Below are 23014 nucleotides of genomic sequence, written 5' to 3' on the forward strand. Positions count from 1 at the left end.
GAAATTATCATGGCACTTAATTGTTTATGACATAAGAAAAAAAGAATCCTTATTATTCTGCATACTCCATCCAAGACCACAGACCCAAACATATCATTTCATAGGTTTAAAGAGACATAATAGTGATGTACTACAGTGACTATTAAAGCATTTACCTTTTCTGGAACCACACTTTTGCCATCCCATGCATAACCTCTCTTGGTGAAATAGTTTACTGTGGCAAACTCAATCAGAGCTGAGAACACAAAGGCATAGCACACTGCAATAAACCAATCCATAGCTGTTGCATAAGCCACCTTAGGGAGGGAGTTTCTGGCACTGATGCTTAGCGTTGTCATGGTGAGCACAGTTGTTACTCCTGTAAGGGGGGGAAAAAAAACCATACGTGATGCCAGTTCATACTATGAAATTTCACCATGATAGGATGGCCTACTTGAACAAAAGGAAATCAACAGTATCATCACAGAATTTGGTTTCTAGATCATCTTATTTTGGTTTGGATTTGATGAGTCTTAATTTAACTCTGGTGTAGTATGTGATTCATGGAATGGCAGCACTGAGGAAGATATCTTGTAGCAATAAAATTCTCTGCTATCGAGGTGCTGTTAAGAAGACAGTAAGTTTCTTTAAATTAGCACTTTGAACATGAGTGTCCTGGGTAAGGCAAGAAATAATATTCCTCACTGAACCTAGTTCTTGATACAGAAATCACAGATATTCACTGCCTGTGATCCACAAGCAACTTCTGGATACTCAGCTCTGTTTAATATTCTATGTACCCCAAATATATAAAACAGGAAGCCAATAACTTTTTGATAATTTATAGATAATTGAACAATTTGGGGATAATTGCCACATTATTGACTCATGGTTTTACACTATCTTTCCTGATTCAAAAATAGCTACACTTTTAAAGAAATTCCTAAATCTGACATATATAGAGACATGTGTGTCTCATATACATACACATATACACACAATCACATATATACACACATATATATAATAATACACTTTATGTAACTTGCTAGAGAATACACAGCTAAGAAGTAGCAGTACCAACATTTGAACACAAGTTTTTCCAATTCAAATATTACAATCTTTTCTTCTTTCTGATAAGGCTGCCTCATCTTTCCTACTCTGCAAATCCACCCCTAGTGATTAAAATGTCCTTTATTCAAAGAAGTTTTCAAGTTAGCCCATTTTGGTTTACTTACACAATTATATAAGTTAGTATGAGAAAGATGATACCCTCTAACGTTCACTTACCAAATACTGTCAACCTACTATATGTAATGCACTATACTCAGTACAAAAGTATAATACTGTCAGGTTCCCTTTAAACCATTTGAAAATGTTTAAAAAACAGTTCACAGTTACCCATTCAGGGTGGATCAGGCCACATATTGTAGAAATAATTCTAACCTCTTCCAGTGACTAGTCTCAGCCCTACCACTTAACTCTATGACCTCTGCTAAGTGATTTAACTTGTAGGAATCTCTGTCCCCATATCTGTAAAAGAGATGACTTGTCTTTCATTCTCTCCAGTGTCTATACTATTGTTGAAATTCTAGGAGAAGGACATTTTCTGCTCACTCACTCAAAAGACTATCATGAGGATTAAATGCAATGACATGTAAATTCAGGCTCCTGAATTTACATGTCAATATTAACTTTAGCAAATATTAGGGTAATTAAAATTCAGGGCAACCGAGTTTCAAATCCCTGTTCTGTAACTGCTGAATGACCTTGAGAAAATTGCCTTAAAATCCTGAGCTGCTGGGGTTTATCAAATTTTTTTCTTGTAAGTTGATTTAATAAGTTTAACTCGGAGGGCTATTACGAATATTAAGTAAGGTAATGCAATGAAGTGTTTAGCACTTAGCCTGATAATAAGGGCAAAACTAATGACTATTATAATTGACAACTTTAGTCTTTTTTGATAAATCTCTACTACAATAAATTCAATTTTTTAAAATAAATTTGGTTTATGTAGTCAGCTGTCAGAAGTAATGTGGGAATGGGTATTTTTAAACCAAATGTGTCCATAAATTAAGAGCAGTTAAGAAGATTAACATAAAGGTACAATTTGTGCCATAGGAAAATACAATTCCTGTTATAGGAAAAGAGAAAGAATATAGATTTGTTGAACAGCTTTTAAGTTCCAAGTACCGAACCTGACAATGTATATATTTTATTTTATTTGTCTCACTTTAAAAAAAAACAGCATTACTTTACTTTCCTTGTACTTTAACAGACAACTGAAGCTCCATAAGAGGAAGTAAATTTGCCAATGCCATACAGCTGGTAGGTGGTGAGACTGAATCTCAAACTTGGATGTATTTGGCAGCAAAATTAAGTGACCACATTGCCTCCAAATGAGAGACATTATGGAAAACCAAGAATATGGTCTTTTAAGGCATAAGACAGACTGCAACCTTGTTTCATTCTGGATGTCTTTTAATAAATGGTTATACTAACAAGTACAACTTTTGTTGGGTTGGTTCTTTTTTTCTTTTTAAATCTACATGATCCTTCTAGGCATCTCACAGAGCTCAGGAAAAAAAATGTGCTGAGTTCAAACTAAAAAGCATAGAAACGTGTACAAAATAAATGTTAAAAGGTGAAAAGTCTAGAAAATTGTATTCGTGACTCTAGTGAACTTAAAATATTAGAAACATAAAACTTGAAACACAAAAATACTTGTCACAACTAAGTTTACAAACATATAGTTATGTTCATCAAAGGCCACAAGTCTGCTGAGGTATAAGATAGCCGAAAAAGTTAACAGCAATATTTTCTGACCTATACCATCTGAAATGATGTAAATAATTTTCAAATCAAAAGAGTAGAATTTGTTGGTGTGGGAAGGGGAATACCACCTTTTAAAATAACCTTTTTCAATATAGTGTTGTACTCAGACTACAAAACTAAAATAAAACAAAACATAAATATGTCCTGCATTTATTTTTTTCAATTTCCTAGTGAGAAAAAGGCATACTCACACAGATATAAGCATCTTAACAAGACTTAGTCTTCAGCGACTTCATTGCTAGTTCATATTGACACGTGGTAATGGGAAAGAATGAGTATGCAATGAACTGTTCTTTTGTTCTGCAGCTGCAATTATTCTGAATATTAATTTAGCTATATGCTTAGGCTATTGTCAGAGCAATGACTTGGTGTTTGCCAATCTAGAAGCATATTGCCAAGTTCAGAAGAAAAGACACGTTTCTGGTACTTGTAGCAGAGTCCTGTTTTTTTTTTTTTTTTTCTGAGATAACTGATTTTTCATACACTACATATTATTGAAAGATGATATCATAGGAATTTCTTCAGGTGAATAATCCTCAGTTTAGACTATAAGCTTCTTAAGCTTTTATCCTTTAGCACAGCTCTTAAAAACAGCAGGTGCCTAGTTGATATTTGTGGAATGAACCTTGATAATTGCACCTTTAACCAATAAATATGTAGTTGTGATTTCCAAATGAAGTTAACCACAACACTCCCATTTCAATTATTTTCATTGCAGCAGGATAGCTCAGAGGTGATGATACAGCATTGTTATTAGGCGAACACACTCCAGAACTAAATGCTAGGGTCTTAGTCCTGGCTCCATCTAATAGCTCCTAACTATGGGCAGATTACTTAATCTGTTGTTTCTTAGATTTCACTTTTAAAACCGGAAATAATAATGGCAGATAGATTTTTTTTTATGGTTAAGTAATATAGCCTAGTCGTATAGAATAGTGTCTAGTATAAAAGCACTTGATTTTATGATTACTCAATTTTAAGCTTCAGAATGCAATTTTTGTAAGGAGAGTGGTAGTTTGTGTTCAGTTCACTACTGCATTCTGTGTCTAGAAGATATTGTATTGGAATCTTTCATTTTTATCAGCCTGTAAAATACAGTTGAGATAGTATACTGGGATATAGGCAGGAAATACCTTTTCATATCAAATGCACACTCTAAAATAATACATAAGGAAATAAGTTTTCATATTAGTAAAAGATTGTTTACCCTTTAAACGATACTCAATTATATTTCTTAACTTGAAGCATGCAGGTCATTAAAAATATCATAAAATGAATGCATGCAACTCTACAGAAGTGCACACATCAAGTAAAGTGACATATTCCCGTACTGATACGATGGTCATTAATTAGCTCTCCCTACTTAAAGAAACCCTGCTTTTTATGAACGTAAATAAGTAGTTCTGCTGACATTTTCTAAGCTTCTCTAACAACTTAGTGACTCATGTTATATATTCTAAATATATTATTTAAATATTAAGTTTTTATTTATGTATTTTAATATTATGCATTTTGTGCCTGATTCACTTCATTTTTATCTCAAAATATCAAATCAAGTGTTCATTAATACCATCTATTCATAAACACTAAAACAGCATGCTAGTTAAATTAAGGTTTTTTTTAAAAAACCACATACCATAATGAGAGTGGCAATTTCTTTAACCTTTCTGTTGTATGAACTTCATATTTGAATGTATAATTTTTTTTTAATTTCTCTTTGCAGTGTCACAGATACGACATAACTTGTCCTCCACACCCTTCCTTGGGTATGTATCTTGATTGGCACTTACCAAAGACAGTTCTTGCTGGTACAGACTCTCTGTTGAGCCAGAAGGACACTTGTGAGAGAATCACTGTCATTATGCATGGCAGGTATGTTTGAATAACAAAGTAGCCAATCTTTCTCTTCAAGTGGAAATGAGTGGTCATAACAACATATTCTCCTGAGAAGTAAAACAGATAAGAAAGATGGGCAATTTGACCTTGGAAAAAAGTAATCTCTGAGATTTACTATGAGTACCAAATGTCTGAGAGTTAGACACATCCTTTCTCCATGTGACATCCAGTTCTTGGAGAAAAAAGTTTTTATCCGGAAAATAAAAGAAACATACTTAACACATAGTAAAATGACTCTGAGGTACCAGAGTCTTTAAAGATATTCTTACGTCTTAATTCAAATACATCACATATTGAAGGAACAAACTTGAGTTTATATTTAAGGACTGGCTTTCCAATCCTTAAACTGACGGAGAAGGCAAAATGCTAAACCCTGTGACATAGACCAATGGGTCAGAAACAGATCAGATCTCCGGTGTGTCCATTACAGAGCAGATCCACAATACCTACTGAAGAAGCTTTTGTGTGTATGTCAGGACAGTTTAATTTTAGCTCCAGCACTGCATTAAGTATCTCTTTGACATCAGATGAGTAATTTAGCATGGTCTGATCTACAAAATAAGGAGAGTGGGCCTTTTGTTTCTCAGAATTTATTTTCCAGGATCACCTGGGAAACTTTTGAAGAATGCAGTTCTTCAAATCCCAACTAGATTTACAAACCGTTCTTTGAATGGCCAGTTAGAGGTATAAAGCAGTAGCCACACAACCCGAATTGCAGGAGGGTCTTATTGTTTCTCTTTTTGCTTTACACTTTCTCAGTTAAAAATCTTAGAATTGTTTAGCCTTATTCACTCAGAATATAGGGTTAATTATCTGTGGATGGATAGGAGAGAAACAGATGTGTTATGGCTAAGAAAGCACCATTCTCTTTAGAACTCACCTTTCTCCTTCCTTTCTTCTCCAAACTTCTCCCTACTTGACATAACATTTTTATCTCAGCCTATGTGCCTCTGACCTCAGCCCCTATCATGTGACTACAACTGTTCAGAACCTGTTAATCTTTATAATTAAAGCCCTTTTCTCAGTCTTGGAGCTGGAGCTGGCTACACACCTTCTTCACAGCTTTAAGATTTCTATTTTCATTTTATATCTCATTTTTAATCTATTTTGCTCACTCATTGATTATTTCAATAAAAATTATTTATCAAATTCTTTATATCTGTTGGACCACTCTTTTCATTTTTCTTCAAAGTAAAAGTAGGGATTCCTGAAGAAAATAAGGTATAATTCTGCCTTCAACTCTCTTCCTTACTTTCTCTTGTCTGTAACAAGGAATTCTTCCTCTCACCCCTGCTTCTAGTGTCATCTTTATCTAGATGTGCAGATGGCTACACAATTTACATCTGTAAGTGACCACATCTTCAAAATAACTAACAGTTATTCTGTATTCCCAAAACTAGACTAGACAATATCTCATCCCACAGATGCTGGTTTTTCACTGACACCACCAATTAGATTTGTCCAAAACTCTCATAGCTAACTTTTTCCACAAAAGAATGACCAGCATGCAGCAATGCTGCTTCTTCACTGAGATCCTTTCTTAACTAGTGGCACTATCATTGGTCGGTTCACTCAAGCTACAAACCAGGAATTAATCACTGGATGTTAGATAGTGCTATGGAAAGAGAGAGGAAGGAGTCAGCTGATCTTCACAATTTCAGTTTCACCTGGGCATCATCACTGCTTCTATCTCTTCTGACCTCATGGTCACTGTGCTTATTTCCCTTGTAGACTGCGTCTTGTTTGCCTCCAGTCCTTCATGCCTTCTTTGTTTCTTGTTTGGCTCTAGTCACATCCTAACTCCAATTTTTCCTAAATTTTGATGTAGAGTGATCTTTCACCTGTGCGATTCTGCCACTCTTTTTTTTAACTTAAAATATCTTAATGGAGTCCAACTAGCAACATTAGGCTTTCTCAATCTCAGCACTATTGACGATTTTGAACAGAAAATCATTTATTGAAGGTGGCTGTCCTATTCACTGTAGAATGTTTAGCAGCATTCCGGGATTCTACACACTAGAGGCCAGTAGCAAACAGTTGCCCCTCTCTTGTGTGACAGTGTAAACTGACTCCAGTTCTACAAAGTAACAAGCAAACCTCCTAATCTGTGTTTAAGACTATGCATAGCATAGCTCTAATATGCACTGAATTCTCTTGTCTCTTCAAACACTTCAACATCTCAATATATTGGCCTACAAAACTCTACTTATCTTCTGCAGCTGAATATTTTGCTCGTCTATAGGCTGGTTCCAGCCCAAATAGCAGGTCCTCAGTGGAATAGAAATTATTTCCTATAGAAGAAAATGTATTAGTTTTTGGAAGCAAATGAATTTGACTTCAAAACCCAGATCTGCTATTTTCCTGCTGTGTAGCTTTTGGTAACTCACTTAAACTCTCTTATCCTTAGTTTCCTTGTTTACAAAATAGTCAGAAGCACAATATTGGGATAAAAAAGAATAATGGTTCTAATTAAGACGATACCATGTAACCATGTTAAAATGTTAAAAAAAAATTTTTTTAGTTTGTTTCTCCGTTTTCTTCACATTTCTCCTCAATCAGTATTCGTAGAAGTGTTGGTAGAATAACACATCCTGCTTTCTCTAGCAGGAAGTTATCTATGTACTTATGCCTGATTTCGTTATTAATTGTTATTGATAATAGCACCTGCCCTTTACTGCACACTTACTGTGTTCAACTTTACAACTCTTGTTTGTATTTATAATATCTCATACTTTGCATTTTAGTTATTTAACTACATATACCCCTCCCACCAAACTGAAAGCTATTTAAAGAGAATAATAGTTATTTGGTTATGTAGCATGACCGGCCATATCCTCAGCATTTAATACCTGCCTATAGTGAAAACAGATGCACTGAGGCTTACAGTCACTCAATCAAAACAAAATGCACAAGCATCTTTCTTTTAAAGGACAAATGTAATGTTACCAGATCAATTTCTTATTATTTTCTGTGTGTTCCTCTAGTGATACCTTTAAGGTCATTTGAAAAGAAAGAAGTGATCCAGATTTTAGAAAAATGTAGACAAACAATTTTCCCAGACACTACTGAAATATAGTCCTGTGTGGACACACCCATGCTACACTTCACCATCTCAGGGGCCTGCATTATTATTCCTAACAATGCATTCCATTGCAGCCTGCAAAATGTCACCAGCTCAAAAAAAATTCATCTTTATATAATGTCAGAAAAATGAGTGTGTGTATACATTCCATTATCTTTTGTTGTTCTCAACATGACATTTTTGCAAAGATCCTGAAAAGAATATAATATTTTGAGATCTGAAGAACTATTATTTGATATTATATTTGTTTTATAAACAACTTTTTCCCTAACAGATTACAGGAGAAATAGAAGAAATTCCAATGTCTTGAAACCTTTTCCTAAATTAAATACAATTTTAAGAGTGTTGGCACAAAACTTTCACATAAGGAAGAAAAGGGGAACAATATCAGAATCATGTTGTAATAGCTTTAAAATGAAAGAAAAACACAACAAAAACAGAAAACCCAGTCGCCTAAATTGGATTGAAATAATATGTCTAGACATCAAGTGCTTATGCGCAAAGCATGTCAAATTATTTTCCTCTAATTCAACAGTCTAGGAGAATTGTAATTCAAATATTCTTGCAGTTTATCTAACCCTGAAGAAAGCTTTTAAATTAGATGTGACAATATTTCTGATACATTGCAATACAAAATTAAGGAGAGTGGAAGAAAGGAAACCAATATAATTTTCCAAAACAGCATTAAAGGTTTGTTTAGGCCTGGATTTCAATCTTTGCTTTCTCAAATATTAGTTACTTGAAGGTAAATACCTTGTGTGGGTTCATTTGGCTTCCGTTTCCTGATTTGTCCAATTAATATTATAGTATTTAACTTAACTGTCTCCTAGGATGATGTGAGGATAAAATTACATAATATGAGTGAAAGTACTTTTTAAAAATTTGATTTCTATGGAGATTTACAGCATGAATATTAAAAACACAGACGTGTATTCTCTCTCTAGCTCAGACAATCAACCACTTGGTCATTCAACAAAATTGTATTGAACACTGATTCTTTGTGAAGCAAAGAATGGTCATTTTCCTTCCAAGTATTCTAAACTTGATGTTATCTATGGATACTAACACTGCAAAATGATTTTTCTCTCAAGAATGTTATTGAGAAAGTGGTAGTTATGTTTTGTAATTGCTTCAGAGATTCTAAATAGAGATAAGGGGACACTGATTATAGCTCTAGATCATTTAGCCTTGCTGGAGCCATGTCCTCATTTGAAATATAAATGATTTGACCAAATGACCAGAGAAGTCCTTTCCCCGCTCCCCGCCAGAACTTGCATTCTATAGTTATAATTATTTCTCTGGAGACCATGTACTAGTCTTTATAAATGGAAGCCCCTTGGCTCTTTGGATGAATGCTGATCACCATTGTTACTCCTTAGTCAAAGAAAACAGTTGCTTTTCTTATTATCTTGACCCTTCAGGATCATCATCACATCAACTCATGCAGAGAAGACTCTGTGTCCAAAAAAGAGAATCCTACAACGTTTCTTAGTCATCTCTTTTAAGGATTAACAATAGTCATTCACAAGAAACTTTCTTTTTCACCAAACTTACCAAATTTTCTTATAATCAAATTTATTTAGGTAAATATGGAGAACTTGCAGTCATCATTGTGTGTTTTTAAAACATTGCATGGTATTATATTATTATTGTTTTCTGGACACTGATATTATGCTTCATGACCAATTTAATTATTTCATTTTTCTTTATAAGTTATATTTCATGTCCTTAAGTCACTGCAGTAATTTTTGCATGGGCTCTCCTTAAAGAATTACTTAGAAAGGATAATGTGGTGAGGGTGGGAAGAAGCAAGGGGTTATGCCACCCTCAACACATCAAGTAGAAATGATTTCTTCTTCCTTTATGCCATCATGTAGTTCCCTTATCCTAGCTTTATTATTATTATTATTATTTTGAGACAGAGTCTCACTCTGTCACCCACGTTGGAGTGCAGTGGTGCAATCTCGGCTCAGTGCAGTTTCTACCTCCCTGGGTTCGTGTGATCCTCACAACTTAGCCTCCCAAGTGGCTGGGACTACAGACATGCAACACCATAGTCAGATAATTTTTTAAATTTTTTGTAGAGATGGGATTTCTCCATGTTGCCCAGGCTGGTTTGGAACACCTGGGCTCAAGTGATCTGATCTGCCTGTCTCAGCCTCCCAAAGTGCTGAGATTACAGGGATGAGTCACTGCACCCAGCCCTACTCTTATTATTAATAGTAATATCGGGCACTTAGTGCATACATTTTACAAACCAGATACTCTTCTAGGCAGTTTACATACATTTCCTTATTTCCATCTCACAATAGCTCATGAAAAAGATATATACAAAAAAAAAAAAAAAAAAAACAGAAAAATTAAAAGACTTGTCAAAAGTCACACAGTAAATAAGTTGCAAAACCAGCATTGAAATCTTTGTAGTAGAACTTCAGGGTTCATACTCTTACCAAATATGCTTCCACATCTTATGTGTCTCTGATGCTTGTTATTGGTATGATATGTAGTTGAGAGTACACACCCTGCAGGTCGACAACCCAGGTTCAAATCCTAGTTCTGCCACTTCCTAGCTGTGTGACCTTGGAATAATGTTTAAACTTCTCTGGGCCCCCGTATATCCCATCTGTAAAATGGGGATAATAATATTACCTAAATTCTAGGATTTTTGTCAGTATTGGATATGAAGAATAGAACAATGCCAATGCATGTTAGCTGTTTATCTCACTCAACTAAGAGCTTCTGAAGGGCAGGGGTTTTGTGCCTTTCGTCTCTCTTCTTCAAGCCCAGTCACTGTGTCAGACACAGTAAACGAACAAGCAATTTAAGGAATACATGGACAAACAAATGAATAATAAAGACACATTGGATTTGAAAACCAACTGGATCATCTTTCCCGTTTGCCTATTTCTCTGCCATATATGCTGTCAAATAGTATTTTTCTGCCAGGTGAGTAAGTGCACTTAAAACTAAGTAAGGCTTTAACTAAATATTCTTTTCCTAAATTTAATGGCAGAATCCAAGGAAGAAACTGTACCTCTAATGTATTTGTACTGAACTAGAAATTCAAATATTGTTCTAGAATTTCCATCTTTTTCCCTCTTATGTTAATGAAGTGATGTAGAAAATATTTTGACCTCAAAGAGGTCGGTAGGATTGTGTGTTTGTTTTCACATGTGTTGGTGGCAGGCAAATAGGACAGCACTTTATAAACTACCATGGGGACTGAATGATTCTCTCTCCAGGGAGAATTTTAAAGTAGAAGAAGATGCCTTTTATTTAGTCATTCTCAATGTGTGTGTTCTCTCTCACCATCATTCTCTACTCTTCTGGCAGAAACAGAGAGGTAATGGTACTTTAATGTTTTCAGGGCTCCACAAAGAGATGTAAAATACAGCACTGCAGACCTTACACAAAGGTCTCTGTTTCTTTCTACTGAAATCTATCAAGGTGGATTCTTGGTGAGCTAAATTGGCCCCAGAGGAAGTGTAATACAGTGTGTTACTTTGGAGTTGAAACATACATCAAACTGAGCTTCCATTTGAGAATTTGTTCATTATTCTCCCTACCCACCAATATTCACTATGTGGTGACAGGAAAAAATTTTTATTTTATGTAGGTGAACTTACTACTCTAGCACAGAATGATTACTTCTAATGGACCCAACCTATGAGGTCTACCCTCATAGGTGGCAATGGGTTGGGCCACTGTCTCTCATTCTGTTGAATGACTGCATATTTTTTCTGAGTATCCAGAATGTAGATAGGTTGAATCCTTTGAAAGCCAAAGGTGAGGAAGGCCTCCGTTATTTTGTCTAAGCCTCTAATTTTGAACACATGGGATCTCAGGCATAAAGAGGGCTATAGTAACATGACTAAGGTTGTTAAAGCTAAAACTAGAGTAGGAATATTTCCTCCTCTAAGCCACCTTTGAGACTTCAAACATATTTGCACTTTGGCTTGCATACTACTGCATTTGAATTGTTTCCCAACATTCTCCAACTTCCCTTCTAACAAAAATAGACGGAGAGTTCCTTGAGGAAAAGTTATGCGTGCATTATGTGATCTGCCTGGATCCTAGAGAGTGATTGTTTACCCCCCAGTATATTCCAACAAACAAAATGAAAAGGCAACCCCTGCAACAATCCTTCCTAGATCGTCTTAGGCTGGATTCACTTTTTATTCATTAATTCAAAATATTTGTACAATGCCTCCTATGTCTCAACTACTACAGAATATAATAGGGATACAGAAGACAGATGTGGTCTCTTCCATCACAAAAAAAAAAAAAAAAAAAACATGCTAATCACAGCACTTAAACTACCAATTTTGATATTATAGTTTATGTGTTCAATTTCCCTTAGACCTCAAGTTCTATGACAGCAAGATCTGAGCTTGTCTATCATTTAATCTGTAGTGACTGCCATTATATCCAGCTTATAATGACATTCAAGTTTTAAAAAGTAAACACAGAACACAGCTTATTTTCGTATCTTTTCCAACATAGTATGTTGTAAGAAGGAAAAATCTTGAGCATTTTTCATGTTTTGGGATATTTCAGGACTACAGCAACAGCTCTTACTTACCATTTTGAGTACCTACTGTATAACACTCTGCAATATTTTATATTATTTCATCTTTAATGCAAAATACAGGACTATCATTAGTTAGACAATACTAGAGTTTCCAAGTGAACAAATGACTTGCCCAAAGTCACAAGGCTTCTAAGCGACAGGACCAGGACTTGAGTTCACATCTTCCTCACTACAAAGCCTATGACCTTTCCACTATGTCATTTGGATTTGAAATAAGAAAAAAAGAAAAACAGTCTCCATTTTTTAAAAAATAAAAGACATAAACATTTAAGCTTCTAGGCTAGCAACGGGGGCTTTAAAACAAGCAAAAGACAGATCCTGTTAATCAGAACTTATCCAATAATCACAGTAAGAGAGGTTGACCTATTATTTGAATGTGTTATGCTTGTAAGGCTCCAAATATAAAGCCTGAAATCAGAGGAAGAAGTTTTTTTAGCACCACTCCTCTTATTTATTACTACATCACGTTTCCTTAGAAATCACAAATAACAGTGAATAAAATCAACTTAAATTTTGAAAGACATAATTTTGAAAAAGTAATTGTGGATGCTTGTTAAAGCTTTCAGTAAATAATAGGCTTTGTGGGACATATATTTTTCTAATTGTTTGAGTCCAGCTTTTATTTACAATTATCTGGTCTAATGATCACATTTCAGATAGCACAAAATGGATACTTGAATAACAAAACTTTTATCTTATTGTTTGAAACAACATTAAAGATGTGGGTCCAGCTTTTCCATAGTGTCCGGTCTAGTTTTGAGTATAGAATTAGTAAATCAGTTACTACACTAAAAAGGATGGCATGCCATCTACTTTTAATTCCTACATGGAGTGATCAATAATGTGGTTATGGCTCTGTTGGCTTTAGCTGTGGAAGATGCTTGGTTAGAGATACAAATGAAATTGTAGAAGGATTGGCTTTTTGATGTCCTACGTGTAATAATCACCGCTACAAATTTGGCTAATTCATTAACTAATGGTAATAAGTGGAGCCTAGACTATATAAATAGTTATTTATGAAAAGCTGTTTATGTGTCAGGAATTGTGATAAGTGCTCTCTGTGAATTTAATGTATTTCTTCCAACCACCCTGCAAGGGGACTACAAACAACTGACAAGGTCGGGGAGTAAGGATTTAATCCAGATGTTCATCTCTAAGAGTTCACATAGCTACCTGCTGTGCTACAGTAATCACATATAACCAATTTCTCAGTTTGCAAACAAACAAACAAACAGAAACAGAGGTCAAGAGGCATGAAATGACATGTCCAAGGTCACAGGTCTACCAAGTTCACATTAGTTCCCAGCTCAATGGATGCCCAATTTAGTGAAATGTTCTCTCTCCTAGACTTGTGTTACTGAATGACTCATTGAGTTCTCACAAAATATTTTTCTGCTTCTTCCTCCATATCTGAAGTAACAAAATCATACTTACCTGTACTTGACTGGACAATTCCAGAGTCTACTGTTTGTCCAAGAAGATCATACTGGTTTAGACGTGATCCATCTTCTGCTACAACCACTGAGCGTGCTGGCTCTCTGGTCCATTCATAAACAACTTCTGCTCTTGTATAAGCATCTAAAAGGAAACAGTAGAAAATGACCCATATATTTTACCACTTCAATTCTCTTATTTAGTTAGTACCTTTTATCAGCTTCATATTTTCTATATCATAGTTCCAGAGGGCAGGCTAGGAAAGAAGAGCTCACATCACTTAATTTACGAAAACTAAAACACATTTTCAGATTTCTTTTCTTAGTCATTTATTCACTCTTCCAGCAAATGGTTATAAGGATCTACAAAGGACAAAATACTGTGCTGGGGATACAGTAGCGAACATAAGAAAAAAAGTTCTGTATCTTATGGAATATGCATTTGTAGCAGTGGGGACAACACAAGCGTATGTAATTTCAAGTAGAGATAAGTGTGATAGAGTGATACACAACCAAGTGAAAGGATAGAGAATGAAGGGATGGAGACTTATCCCAGTAAGGTAAGGGGCTCAGACAGAGTCGTCTCAGAGGAGGTGACATTTATACAAATATAGGGCAGATACATGTGAAAATCTTGGGGAAGAGTTTGCCCAACAGACAAACTAACAAGCTGCTTCTTCTCTTCTTCTTCTTCTTCTTCTTCTTCTTCTTCTTCTTCTTCTTCTTCTTCTTCTTCTTCTCCTTCTCCTTCTCCTTCTCCTTCTCCTCCTCCCACTCCCACTCCCCCTTCCACTCCCTCTCCCCCTTCCACTCCCCTTCTTTCTCCTTCTCCTTTTATTTATTTATTTATTTATTTATTTATTTATTTATTTATTTATTTATTTTGATGGAGTTTCACTCTTGTCACCCAGGCTGGAGTGCAGTGGCATCATCTTGACTCACTACAAGTTCCACCTCCTGGGTTCAAGCAATCCTCCTGTCTCAGCCTCACAAGTGTTTTCTTCTATTGCAGATAAAAGCGTGACTAGTTTGAGGAAGACCAGTTTGACTAGAGTGAAGCATATGAGAGATGAAATGAGGTTAGAGGCAGTAGCTTTGGTCCAAATTATTGTTAAGCCAGGAAAAGGTCATGATAAATGCAAAGATCATGATAAATGTAAAAATCACTGGATATTTTCCTGTATGTACATTAGCAAGTCTCAGTTTACTCTCCTCTTTTCTATTGATTATCGTTCTTACAGATATTTTCCATGATGGTGAGTTACATTCTATAGCTCTTCTTCTCAATCATTTTTATTTGCCATGTCACTTAGAACTTGGCCATCTCCTAATGAGAGGTTAGGTCATAATTCTGATAGATAATTTACACAGTTTGGAGGGAGAGATTTTATAGAGTTAGAGAGAAAGAGAAGAAGGAATTCCATACCTTTTCTGATTTCTAGTCCTATAACACCCACTTCGTATAGGTTGGAATGATAATACGTACTGTCTTCTATTTAGATACAGAATGAGGTTTAAAACTTAAGAAAATATCACATTAGAAAAAGCAAGCTGTTTCCAGTGTTTTTGAGGGGGTGGCATCATAGTAAATGTTGGCCTATGATAAGAGCTTGACTCGTTGGCCAACAGCCAACTTCTCCATTAGGCACAGGGCCCAAGGTCCTCAATACTTTTAGGAGGCCACAAAAATATTTTAATTTATTTTGAAATCCAAAGATAAAGTGAATATAATGTAATCTGGATTATATTCATTTTTGTAGCAACTCAGTCGTGAAATAATTTTAATTTTCTTCCTGGAGGAATGGCCTCCAAAGGCACAAGTGCCTATGGCTCATAAAAGTCATAATGCACCTCTGTTTGACCCAATCCCACTTAAATAAGCAGGCTTTTGTGTTCTATCCAATACACTTTTTCCCCAGATAAAATATTATGGGGTGTAAAACTGTGGTTGCTTTTTTACATGAAAATAAGGCTTCCTGAAAAAAGATGTGAGCCATACCTCTCAGTCCCGAAAACAAAGCTTCTAACGTGATTACTTTTCACTGAGGTGAGCGATGCAGAAAAATGTAGCCAGTGTTCCCTGATTTTACAAGGGTAGCCTGCCAGTTCCAACATCATTTCTGCATCAATTTATAATCAGACGGTTTTTAAAAACAACATTTTCCACAAGTTTAAGAGAATGAACTAAAACTTAATTTAGTGGTTCATGGGACATGTAAAAGTACGACATGAATAATTTAAATTTATCTTTGCTTTTCCTTTTTAATTGTGGTTATCCTTATAGTCTTAAAAATGAAAGCATTTCAGCATTGTGTATAGTAGGAGTACTGCGTCTATTAGGAGGGCTGTAAAATGTGATTTACAAATCTCTTAGAAGCAGGGAGAGCACAGTAGTTTGAGAAGAACTGTATTGCTTACAATTTGTAGATAACCACATTCAGTAACTTTTTAATATGATAAATAATTGTTTTTTAATGGAAGTGTCTTACCTAAGAAGACATAATGAGTTTATGGTAATATGGGATATTGAATGTTCAACTTGCAAATGCCTCAAAAGTCATAGAGTTTAATTGCATTTTACAGATGGTAAACTGAGGCAAAAAATAAAATTACTTGTTTAAAGCGACATTACTAATAACTGGGAAAATCAAGATAAAGACTTAGGATGCCATTCATTTGACTTTATTGTGTTTTATAAGTGTTTTTCTAGGCAAAACTGTATATTAGATAGATTCTCATAAGCCAAGCAAGATACTTGGTGGTCATGCAATTATTGATGAAACCAATTCTAGATCTTGTGTCATTTCACAGCAAACTAAAACTCTTGCTTTTATATTGCACTGCCGTTAGCGACAATGTCTGCACCCTATCTTTTTATCCTCTGTCATGTGTTGTTACTGAGCTGCTAATATAGTTGTAGAGGGGGAAAAATGTGTTACCATTGCCTTTTATTTTATATAATTTTGGTGTCTCATTTCTTGCAATTTCATGGAAGCACCATTGCATATGAAAATGTGTAGGCCATCTAATACAAGCATGACATCATTGTGAAGGTGCAGATGACTCATTATCCATGTCTCTCCATGAGAACCTTCCAAAATGAAGGGTAGATTCACACGATGCAAGTTGGTATTTTAAGATGGAGAATATAGATATACTTAAGGCCTTAGCAAAGATGATATACCCTATTGTTTCCTTAAATTTTAGTAACCTGAAAGTAGTTCCTATGAAAATGTACTCAACTGGAGACAACAGCATAAGAAAAGTGAGGTTAAAAAGAGTCTTCAGTTACTTAGCCAAAAATTGTAAGTTACAATTTCAAATAAATTATATTGCCCCCAAAACAGTTTTAAAAATAAGACCACAAAGTGACCGGGCATGGTGGCTTATTTCTGCAGTGACAGCATTTTTTTAAGGCTCACATGGGCAGATCTATAGAGCCCAGAGGTTCGAGACCAGTGTGGGCAAAATGGCAAAATTCTGTCTCTACAAATATTTATTTAAAAATTAACCAGGTGTGGTGGCATGTGCCTATAGTCCCAGCTATTCAGGAGGCTGAGGTACGAGGATCACTTGAGCCCAAGAGGTTGAGCCAGCAGTGAGCCATGATTGTGCCACTGCACTCCAGCCTGGGCAACTGAGAGAGACCCTATCTCAAAAACACTAATTAACAAAATGAAAAAGACAACAAGGTTGTGATTGGTGTTATGAAAGAATTCTGTGGTGGTAAAACACTGGGAACGCATATTACTGAGTATCAGGAGAGCTGCTAATTGACACTATCATTTTGCTTTTATGAGTCTCTGTGTTTCCATTTGTATGAACCACATGAAAAAAATGATTTCTAAAGTTGTAAATTGTTCAGAATTCATTCAAATTTGGACTCATTCCTCTCTCTGTGTTTACAATGCACTGTTTTAGATAACTGGTCAAAAAAACAATCATATATTAAGGCCTTACTAGATTCAGCTTTTGCCTAGGTCTTTATGTCAGAATCTGTAACTCAAATATCTTCTTTTGGAAACAAAGCCTTATTTGGTATATTTCTCAAAAGCAGTGAAACCATCACAGTTGTATCACGCGCATTGTCCTCCGGTTAGCTGGCTTTATAAAGAGAGCTTTATCCATAACCAGTAGAAAGTTTAAGTTAGCCTTAACAATCAGAATCTAATAGAGAATGGTAAGAAAACCTGCTTCTCAGCTTTAGATTTTATCACTATATGGATGAGGTTGCTTCAGAATACTCATAAACATTTATTACAGACTGTTCCACTAAATTATTGAAAACCCCTTTTGCCTATTATTGCCTCTGATATTTCGGCAAGACTTTTACTTCAAAAAAAATGAGTCACAGTATTTTTAGCCTACTCTTGCCTCAGTTTCTTCACCTTTGAAATATGCCAATTAGGGCAGGTCAGAGAAGTGACTGAACAACAAATGGACTGCCCCTGCCTCTTCTCATGCCAATGCCAGGCAGTGATAACTAGCCATGGTGTTCCCTTCCACTAAGCATGACCATCAAAGCCTACACTTCAGTGTCTAGTCTGCTCTGTTTCATTCCCCACAGGTCTTCATCTCTCTTTTCTGAAGCTTAAACAGTGAAGGGGCAGGCCGGGCGCGGTGGCTCAAGCCTGTAATCCCAGCACTTTGGGAGGCCGAGACGGGTGGATCACGAGGTCAGGAGATCAAGACCATCCTGGCTAACACGGTGAAACCGCGTCTCTACTAAAAAATACAAAACACTAGCCGGGCGAGGTGGCGGGCTCCTGTAGTCCCAGCTACTGGAGAGGCTGAGGCAGGATAATGACGTAAACCCGGGAGGCGGAGCTGAGATCCGGCCACTGCACTTCAGCCTGGGCGACAGAGCGAGACAGCGAGACTCAATCTCAAAAAAAAAAAAAAAAAAAAAAAACCGTGAAGGGACATTTAAAGCCTAAGTCTTGTAACCTTTATTCATTCAATAAATATTTACTGAGAACCTACAGTGTATTTGCCTTTCTGCTAGGAAAAGCTGAACAAAATATGTCCTTCTCTCGTGACGTTATAGTCTCCAGACAATAAAAAGTTAAACAATAAATAAAAGGAATCATTATTGCTGTGACAAATGGTATGAAATAAATGTGCATTGTGATCAACAAGACTGGTGAGACTGTAAGGAAATTTCGATAAGGTCATCAGGGAGATGACATTTATGCCGACATGTGAAGAGAGAGAAGTCAGCCATACTAAGAACCAAGGGAAGAGTAATCCAGGCATAGAAAAGAGCATATGGCTCTGAGGTGGAAAACAGCTTACTTATTTTGTTTAGCTTCAATTTTCTCATATGAGACACTGTTTTCTACTCACTACACATTTACCTCTTCTTAAAATACCTCCAATATTCTTCAGGTTGACAATGTATCCAATTAAAAATATTTACTTCCATTCTTCTTTGCAAATATCAGTGGCAATGTGAGACATTTGATTAATGAGATGTAAGTAGATTTCGATTAGGATTTTAGGGAAAGTTTTTCTCTTTTCTTACATAGGCACTACTCCTTTCATTTTTACCAACTATTACCTTCTATCATGAACAGAGTTGCAATGGCTGGAGTTACAGCAGTCACCTTGTGATGAGAAGGAAAATCTAAAGACATCTTAAGACAGTGGCCTTGTTAGGACGCTGAACCAATCAGAAATCTATCAACATTCACTTTCACATATCTTATATACAATGATAAATTCTCCTTTTTTCAGCTATTCTCACTGCTGAAAACATTCCTAATTTTTAAAAATATGCAGTTCATTTTCCAAATTAGGACTTTTTTAAGATAAAAGGAGGAATTATGAGTATTTATGCCAGGCTGGACACTGTGGCTATGCCTGTAATTCCAGAAATTAGGGAGGCCACAGTGGAAGGTTTACTTGAGACCAGGAGTATGAGATAGACGGGGCAACAAAGCTAGACCCTGTCTATACCACAACCATACAAAAAGGTTACAAACCAGCCAGGCATGGTGGCACATGTCTGTATACTAGGTACTCAGGAGCCTAAAGCAGAAGAATTGCCTGAGCCCAGGAGGTCAAGCTTGCAGTGAGTCACGATGTGCCACTGCACTCCAGCCATGGCAACAGAGCAAGACCTTGCCTCTTAAAAAAATTATGCCAGTATATTAGGTTTAAACCAGTACTGTCCCAGGCAAACTATGGCATATGATCTTCCTAATTGTAAGGTTATGCTGTGATTTAGATGAACTTATAAATGTACAAATACTTAATATACTGTATGACATGCAAGTAACATATAGTACGTATTACCATTATTACCAATGGGTCTGTTATTCAGGAGAAAACATAATAGTTCATAGTAAATAGTGTATATTAAATTGGGGAAAAAATGCAGGGAGAAGGGAGTTACCACCAAATGCCTGTTTAAGCTAGAGTTTTTGAAGTAGTTTATCTTTGAGTTTCAGTACAAAATGGAATTTATAAATAAAATTCTCTCTCCAGGACTGATGCTGCTAGGAACCCGAAGGCCTTTTGCTATTTTCTTTACTTTCTGTCTTCCTACACTACCACTGTTATTCTGCTATGAATCATATCTTCACCAAAATAGTCATTTAGACTGCCTGTCTAGTGAGAACAGAAAATCGGTTAGGTAGTCCAGGAGTTGACTCAGTCCTTGTACATAACTCCCCTGCAGGAAACCAAGAATACATTATTCCCACTCATTCCATGCATGTAAACCAGTCGAAAGCAGAGGGGTAAAGAAAAGACCGGGGAACCTGACTCTCACAGTCATTTTTCTCTTGGCTCCTCCAAGGTGTTTCTGAATATTTTCAAACAGCCGAAACCCAGGAAGTTATTATGAAGGGCATTTATCCAGGATTCTTTCAAGAGCACTAATATATATACATACATTAATGCCACGAGATACACAGACATATCAGCTAATTTTCTAAGACTATGATTAGGGTATTTGTGTTTTTGCAACATCAGTTTGGCGTAGGCTTTCCTATTAAGAAACACTTATTGTCCTTTGCCATCTACCAACAGTTTAATCTGGTAAACAAATTTAATTATTTTTAAGATCAAACAAGTGTCAGTAAAGATATAAAATAGACACAATGATCTCCATTCATAGAGGGTAAAATATTATCCATGAGGTAAAAGCATCCATACTTCACTTCTTTTTCTATAAATACAACTTCAGCATAAATAGAATTATTTCAATAACTAGTTTAATCCATGTTTTCTAGTTCAGTAGATAAAGAATAACCTCTCTCCTGAAGCAACATTAAAAAGTGAAGTCACAGAGCACTACTTATGGAAAGCCCATGCAGTATATTTCTGTTTAAATTTTCTTGATTCTCTTATCTATGTGCTTTTCTCACAGATATAGCTAGAGATCTCTCATGCTTAATGACTCACAATCAAGACAAATCCATATAAATTTACTCACAGCTTCCAAATTTTAGTGGGCAAGCATGGGCATCCATAGGGAAGTCCTCCAAATGCATTGGACATTCAGCTCTCACTGTCAGCCTTAAGGGAAACATAGGATACAAACAAGAGCCATATAGATTAGATACTTCTTGATAAGTACAAGTGGAATGCTATTAACTGTAGCAAATATATTAACAAAGCAGGCATAAATTGTAGGGTTATGCTGAGCTGTTAATAATCGAATGATCTAAAAATACATATTTACAATAATGAGTGGATTCTATCCTTTTGTTCGTTTGCTTTAAGAAAAAAGGCAACTCCTGATACTGTACAATGGGCAAGCCTTGTTAATATTTTCCAAAATAACCGTTAACTAATCCACTCAATTACAGCAAATTGTTTGAGAATCACACTGTAAGTAAGCAAATAAACACTTGCGTAAATACTAATTTATCCTTGATTGAGAGGAAGACATGGATAGCACAGAAGAAAAGAGAATTTCTCCTAAGTGCATCTCTTTCTGCTTCTTTCCCTAAAATAGCACCAAATGCATAAAAGAAGGAAAGAAAATCTGAAGCGGGATGTGTCCTCAGGCTTTGTGAGATTAAGATTAATACAGCGTCTCCATATATGATCTCACTACTTGCAAACCATTTGGTTTTATTTACAAACCCACCATCTAATTGAAGCTAGGACTCTGTTGTGCTTCTCTCTAGTCCCTGGGATGTTCTGTGGATATGAAATCTATTCTTGTTTGGTTTTTTTTCTTGGATTTCTAAGAAAGAAGTTCACTGAAATATATTTGCTTTCAGTTTGTAGAATTATAAGGAAATTTATATTCATGCCCTTCATATGATTTTTAGCAAGTATATTTACCCATATTACTAAGTAGCTCAAGAAATGTAATAAGATAGATTTATAGCCAAATATACAAAGTATAATTAATGATTAATGATTAAATTAAATTAATGATTAAATTGCATTCTTAAATTATTAAAGAAAGTAAAAACACATTAGCAAAGGAAAATTTTAGGTGATGAAAGATACAGATGAAGAACATTGCATACATCAGAAACCATTAATCAATAAACTACTTGGGATATGCAAGTCTCTCCTCAGAAAACTGCCATCGAAGAAGAATGAATACTGGATTTAGGCTCAAAGCCAAGTGTAGGGTGTTTCACTGGGGGAGAATATTTCAAATTTCAAATACCAGTAGGTCCTGCTTAGATAATCTAAAAAATTCTCAACACACGTGCTCATTGATCCTCTATTTCTATCTTTTAGATTTTTTTTGAGTCCTATTACATTTTCATTAGTTGGCTCAATATCTAAAGTGTCTCTTGAAGCATTTTTTCTTTTCTTTTCTTTTCTTTTGGATGTTTGTGTTTGAAAAGCCAGGCATTCTGGCAGTTTTCTCCAAAGATAAAATATTACTGTACTTTCATACAATCCACTAAATTGAGCATTTTGCCTTTATTATCTTTTTGTACCAAAGAAACAATTGAAAAATATGAATTACTAAGTGTTGACCAAATGTGAAAAACTCGTATCTAACAAGTCATCTGGGAATAAACTACTGCTGCTCTCAAGAATGAGTTCCAAATCATTCTTAATTTTTCATAAATGAGGAATACTTTTAAACATCTTTTTTTCTATATGATATTCAAAACTTTATTTGATTCATGTTTCCTTCATTCAATCATAAGGTATTGAACACTTAATAGATGCTGGGCTTTACAGCAATCTTAAAGAGGGGGAAATGTTCATAAA

The 23014-nt window shown here is 35.5% G+C and overlaps 1 protein-coding gene across 3 annotated transcripts in view; it reads right to left on the minus strand.

Annotated features, from left to right (window-relative positions):
- GABRA1 (gamma-aminobutyric acid type A receptor subunit alpha1) overlaps positions 1-23014 on the minus strand; it is a 55883-nt gene that overhangs the window by 4243 nt on the left and 28626 nt on the right. For all 3 annotated transcript variants that reach the window (XM_023218871.1, XM_023218872.1, XM_023218873.1), the window contains 4 exons: positions 21258-21340; positions 13818-13961; positions 4605-4757; positions 156-358 (listed from right to left, as the gene is read on the minus strand). In XM_023218871.1, coding sequence (XP_023074639.1) covers positions 156-358; positions 4605-4757; positions 13818-13961; positions 21258-21340 — 583 coding nt within the window. The remainder of the gene's footprint in view (positions 1-155; positions 359-4604; positions 4758-13817; positions 13962-21257; positions 21341-23014) is intronic.

Source organism: Piliocolobus tephrosceles, chromosome 4 (assembly GCF_002776525.5).
Source record: "Piliocolobus tephrosceles isolate RC106 chromosome 4, ASM277652v3, whole genome shotgun sequence".
Taxonomy (NCBI): Eukaryota; Metazoa; Chordata; class Mammalia; order Primates; family Cercopithecidae; genus Piliocolobus; species Piliocolobus tephrosceles.